The sequence below is a fragment of the Spermophilus citellus genome, assembly GCF_964194105.1.
Source record: "Spermophilus citellus genome assembly, chromosome: 11".
Classification (NCBI taxonomy): Eukaryota; Metazoa; Chordata; class Mammalia; order Rodentia; family Sciuridae; genus Spermophilus; species Spermophilus citellus.
Window position 1 is genome coordinate 107,919,949 of NC_138192.1, and position 6,000 is coordinate 107,925,948.

The 6,000-nt window shown below is 46.8% G+C and overlaps 1 protein-coding gene across 4 annotated transcripts in view; it reads right to left on the reverse strand.

Annotated features, from left to right (window-relative positions):
• The window catches only part of KLF7 (KLF transcription factor 7), a 90,525-nt gene extending 85,197 nt beyond the window's left edge, over positions 1-5,328 (reverse strand). For 2 of the 4 annotated variants that reach the window (XM_081261656.1, XM_081261653.1), the window contains exon 1: positions 4,706-5,328. In XM_081261656.1, the coding sequence (XP_081117782.1) occupies positions 4,706-4,807 (102 nt within the window). In that variant the 5' untranslated portion in view covers positions 4,808-5,328. The remainder of the gene's footprint in view (positions 1-4,705) is intronic. The other 2 variants (XM_081261654.1, XM_081261655.1) reach the window with 2 other exon arrangements.
• Positions 5,329-6,000: the final 672 nt, after the last annotated feature.

Genomic DNA, 6,000 nt, shown 5'->3' on the forward strand with positions numbered 1-6,000 from the left:
AGTGGAGAGGCAAATTAGCCCCCATAGGCATTTATATTTAGAATGGGCTGGGAGAGAGGAAGAGCCCACATTTGAACACTTAAGGTCTCTGATATGCCCATCCATAAATCATTTCAGGGCAAAGCTGTCACCCTGCATCTTCTGCTCTGCCTTTTAAATGGATGGGACCCCAATATCCCATTCTCCTCAGGGTAGGGAGTGTGGATGGGAGATTTATGGAGAACAAAGAATAGTGGTTTCCTTTTCCCCCTATTCAGGACAGATGAAGTAAAAATATCTGCATCGAAATCTTCACCCACTCTAAAATACTAAATTTCAAACAGGTAGACTGAACAATAATGATTGAGAGCCCCTAAATCCACACAAAGATGTATCTATTAAAAGAACATGAAAATTAATTTATTAAAGAAAGGCTAAGTGTGTGATTGATTGCCTTCACATGTGCTTTCATTTTTAAAGCTACATTTATTTAGTGATTGCATCCTCATAAAGCAAAATCTGGATTAACAGGGGAAATTCTAATTTTTTTTTAATCCACCAAGACACTGTTTTGAATAAAGAAACAGATTTACAGTTAGTAAGAATGCACAAGTTAAATATATTTTTAAAAGCCAGCTATTTTATCCTTTCAGCATGGTTACTAAGGCTCCTTTGTGTCTACAAATTTCTCAGGGTGGTGCTGTTGCCAAGAAATTCTAATTCATGACAAGGTTTTCTGCAAATTGGGGACAGTGGCAAACCTGCGGATGGACAGATCCTACAGTTTGCTTTGTCTTTCTGCCTGAGAAAGTACCTAGGTGTTTAGGCCTGGAGAAGGCAGGCAAAGGTAAGATCATACAAAGGGGAAAGAAATGTTAGTCGTAGACTAAATCCCAACCCTAGTACCAGGAGGCTATTCTTGGAAGGCAAGGATTTCTTTCTGTAGGTTTTCCCCTAGAGATGCCTCCTACCAAAGGCCCTCATAAAAAGTGTTTCAGGGTGCCTAAAACCAAGATGAAATTGCAGTGTTATGGGGACACTTCAGTCCTTACAGTGGCCAAGTATGCCATTAGATTAAAACAATGGGGGAATGGAGGAGGAGAGAAGAATGTTCTATGATTTATTTATTTGTTTCCAGTAGAAGTGGAAAATTTTCTGCAAGCAAAAGGGAGGCCTGAAACTGACCCCATCTGCCAATTATGAATCAGCATTAACAATGAACATAAATGCAGAAGAGATTTCAAGTAAACATGCCATCCATGCCCCTCAATGACATGAAGCAAAGTGAAGTCCAGGTAAGACTTAGAGTATCATTACTGGACTTGTACTCAGGGAATAGCCAGCTAGGTATAATGAATAAATAAAAGTCTAGAAGTCTTTTAAATAGTCTGCAAAAAAAAAAAAAAAGTATTGTGTCAAATCCTTTTTATTCTATTGGCAATAAAAGTCATGAATGGGTCTTCCTTTATCTGCCATCAAATTATACGCTATAATCTCCTCCAACTTCTGTCCTACCCTTGACTTTTTCCTACTTTTGCTCAGACAGCTCTTGGAAATTTTCCTGCAAGTTTCCAAAGAGCTTAAGGCTGGTAGCCTTAAGAGTTGTGTCAGCTGAATTCCATAAAATAATAGACCACATAAGCACAGTGTAATTTACAGTTATATGACAGGGAGAGATGATGTTACTTGGGCCAAGTGCTTAAGTATGCAGTCAGAGCCCAGGAATGGAGAGCTGTTAATGTGGGATGTCCACTTGGGTTTTTAAATTATACCAGCAATGATTTTTCAGAGTTGGAGCAGTATGCAGCTACAGCATCACTGCCTGAAAATCCAATGTCAAAATGATAATCTCCAAGACAGGAGGTGGCCCTGTCATAGTCCGGGACTTTGTCACGGGCTCATTGACACAGGAAATTATCCTATTTCATAAGTTTGAAATAAAATCCCCAAATAGTCCATCCTCAATTACAAATGCACAAATGTTCTTGGGTTTATCATCCTAGACACTCTTTCCTCTAGAAACCAAATCAGATTATGTAGATCTCAGTATTTCGCTCCTCTCCCCGAGGCCAGGTACACTGCTCACTTTAAGAAGAACATCTAATAATTACTCCTCATTTGACCTCTAAAATCTGATTACCCCACAGCATCAGGAAACTTCCTCCTGCCTGGGGTTCTTTGCAGCAACCTTCTCAAGCTGTTTTGAGCAAAGGAGTCTCAAAATTTCACCATCTGATGGTTGATTTGGAACCAAGAGTTGCATATAATCACTTCCCCCACTTAGGTTCAGAAGCAGCAAGGGGGTTCAGAGAGGGGAAGGAAGGAAGAGATGGTGATGGAGGCTAGAGATGTTGTCATCAATGTGAACTTAGGGTCCCAGTTACCTTTATATAGAGAGAGCAGTTGTGGCTCCAGAGCAGTCATGGAGTGGTACCTTGTTTATAATTGCTCACCCACAAGTTATGTTTCTGTACAGACTATGAGCAAGCCTCCGAAATAATTTGGTAAAAGGTTTGAGAATGAGAGCAGTTGGAGGGAGTTAAGGTAAAAAATAAGGAAGGGGTTCAGAGGGGCGAGAATTCCTTTGCCTGCAGATAGAAACTAAGCTAGAGGTTCCTTGAAGGGGGAGGAGGGGAAGGGAGGAGGAGGAGAAAAGGGAGAGCAGAGCTGGCTTCAGAGGAGACAATAGAGCTAATCTATCCCCTAATTGTCAGGCCACTGATGTTTCTTTGCAGATCTAGAGTTTCTCCTGGAGGGTCTAGCCAGATCTAGAAAAGCAGGTTTCCTCTGGAGAGGCCTTCCCCCAAAGCAGGCTTTACTACTGCGAAAACTTGAACCAAAACAAAGTTGTGTGATTCATCAGGAGGGAACGTTCTAACAAATAAAGCCAACTTTCTTCCCTCCAACACTGCTTAACAGTCACAAACAAGGGCTGCCTTGGGCAAGCTGACTAAATCAACAGATTCCCTTCCCTAACCTGTCTAGACAGTCGTTAATATGCAACTGATTCGACACCAATGAGCTGATAGTGTGAAATGAAGGCGATTTAGAAAACGAAATTCTGGCAACATTTTTGTTAATTAGCATGCAAAATAAAAGAAGGAAAAAGATCCAGTGAGATCCTTCATGAGATAAAGTCTTGTTAAGAACGAGGGAAAGAAGGCAATGAAGAAATGCTTTATGCTACAAATGTGTGAACTGTGCATGTATTTAGACAGAGTAGAGAGTATCTGCCAGCATCTTCAGACAAGAATGCATATGAGGACACACAGACACCAAAGGCCAATACCTGGAGGAAATCTTGCAGCTTCTAACCAGAGAACAACTAATAACAATGGTACAGTCAGAGGATCAGCTTTACCATTGGGCTACTCATACCAAAAGCCAAACCTCTCTCACTAAAGCAGCAACTGTTACATCGCAGCCTCAAGCTGGCAAATCCTGCTTTGGATCCTGCCAGAGGAAATTCAGCCGTTCATTAGCCTTAACAAGCTGCTGTCACTGAGCAGAGAAGTTACAAGAGCAGCCACACACCAAGCCTCTCGCAGTCCTCCTCAAGGGCAAGTGGGTGTCTCCAGGACGGACTGTACAAGTTCACACTTCCGATGTGCAAATCTAGACCATCTTCTTGGACTTTCCATGGTGCATATTGTTGGGTTTTTAAATACCCGCCTGTCCCCCCCACCCCACCCCCCACCATCTTTCCTGCAGAATGTCCCCTCAGCAGCTTCCAATCCCTGCTGGGGGAAAAGAAAAAAAAAACACTTTTTTTTTTTTTTGCAGTAGACCCAGCACTTTCCACTGACCAGCATTTTCTTTATTCCACTTCACAAAGCCCAGTGAACTTATTCCTAGCCCTGCTTCATCCTCCCTGGGACGCAGAGCCAACTTGGCACGGGTGCCCTTCAGCATCCTAGGAGTTTCTTAACTAGTCCTCCAAGACAAAGTCAGAGGCGTGGAAGCACACACCACCCTTTGTCTGAGGTTTTGCTATCTAACCGGAGAGGGACCCCAAACAAAAAAGAGAAACAAGGACACATGTAGAGGGTGTTTTTGGGGTTTTTTTTTTTTTTTCCTAGAGGCATTACACTGGGGAAACCTACAAGGAATTGTCAGCCTAAGATAGACACATCTTCCCATCCTCCTTGTAGATATCCTTGAGTACCTTTTGTCACTGGGCTCCTCTCCCTAGATCCACATTCTAATCTCAAAATCAAGCTCCCGTTCTTTATTGACACTCGCTAATTACTGGGAAAACACTCCGCTTTGCTCTCCCCACCCCATCTGACAGTCGTCAGCAGCAGTTGAAATAGATGAACCTGATTTAAGGTACCAAACAGGTAGAGCTCCGTGGATGTAGAGATGTGGTATACTGTCAGCGATCGCTTCTAAAGCCCGAAACCACCTTCCCACCCGGCTCCTCCGAACCCCAAAAGTTCGGCAGGTCTCCGCTGGGGGACAGGGGTGTGCGCAAGGATGTGTGTTGGTGACTGAAACACAGGCAGCTCGGATCGCTGCTCAGCTCGGCACACTAAGGGGTTAGGGGTGGGTGGAGAGGTAAGCGCATATGACTCTTTAAGAAAACATTTTAAACAACATACAGCCAAAAAGGAAAAAAAAAAACATAAAACAAACCAAAAAAATTTCAACCCAAAGCCCACACCAACGCAGCCCCTGCGTCTCCGCCGCCACCACACGATTTACACAAGTAATTTAAATCATTCACCTGCTGCCAGGTCTCCTCCAGGGATGGCAAAGCTGAGAAGTAGCCGGTGTCGTGGACAAGTTGTAGCTCCTGGAATATACTATAACTAGCCAACACGTCCATGCTGCTGCTGCCGGGCAAAACGGGAGGAGAAACCCTCCCCCGAGCACAGTTGGGTCTGTTTGTTTGTCAGTCTGTCTGGCTCACCCCCCAAGAAGGCAGACATCCAGTGGCCCTTTTGTTTTGTTTTGTTTCAGTCAACTAAAAAGAAAAAAAAAATCAATGCAGGAGAGAGGGAGAGAGGAGGTGAGAGAGGAGAGAGTGAGTGGGGTGGATGGAGAGAGGCATCCAGCGTGTACAGTGCAGATGACTGCCAGGAAAAGGGGACTTCACGGGAGTAACAATTCCCTTCCAGGGCTCTAATCACTCCAGCTCGTGGATCAGGAAGGGGATGCAAACTCACTGACACGAAGCTGCCATCTATTTCTGCAGCGCTGTTCGCTCCTAATGCAATCTTTGCTCTTTATTTTGGGAGGTTGCATTTTTTTTTCTCGCGATCGCTTCTCTCCCCCTCACCCCTTCCCTTCCCTACCCTCCCCACCCCCCACCCATCCTTGCTAGTTTGTAGTCTCCCCCCCCGCCAACCCTTTCTCCTCCTCCTGCTCTTCCCCCTCCCCAAACTCCCTCCCTCCTCCCGGCTCTCCGCGCAGCCGTGGGATCTCGGAGGAGGGCATCCATTAGGCCGCGTGTGACCATGTAAGGTAAACAGGGGGCTCATGAAGTCACTGAGGACCAATAGGGAGCTCGGAGCGGGCCCCGGGGCGGGGCTTGGCCCTGACGGCCCGCGCGGATTGGCGCGCAGCGGATCTCCCTGCTGCCATACAAGGCGGTGCGAGGCGAGCTATTTTTAGAGGGCTATATAAGGGGGCTGAGGCGGCCGCCCGGCGGCCGGGGAGCACGAGCGCCGGGGAGGGCCGCGGCGACACTCGCGCCGGCTCCCGGGACGCCGAGGCGGCCGCAGTCGGGCCGCACGCCGGCCTCCGACCCTCGCTAGGCTGCCCAGCGAAACCCCTTGGTGACAGGAGCCTGAGCCCCTCGGAGGGGAGGGGGTTCCGTGTCGCCGCTGTGGCGTTGAGGCGGCCGGTCAGGAGGTGCCAGTCCAGAGTGCTGGGTTAGGATGCCTCCTGGAGGAGGAAAAGGGAGGAGAGCCGCGGAGAAGCTGTCAAGGGGAAAGTGACACTTTGCACTCTGCCTTCCTCGCAGGCACCCGGACGAGGGGCCGCGAGGGAAAGCGATGCAAAGGGGTAGGGTCACGT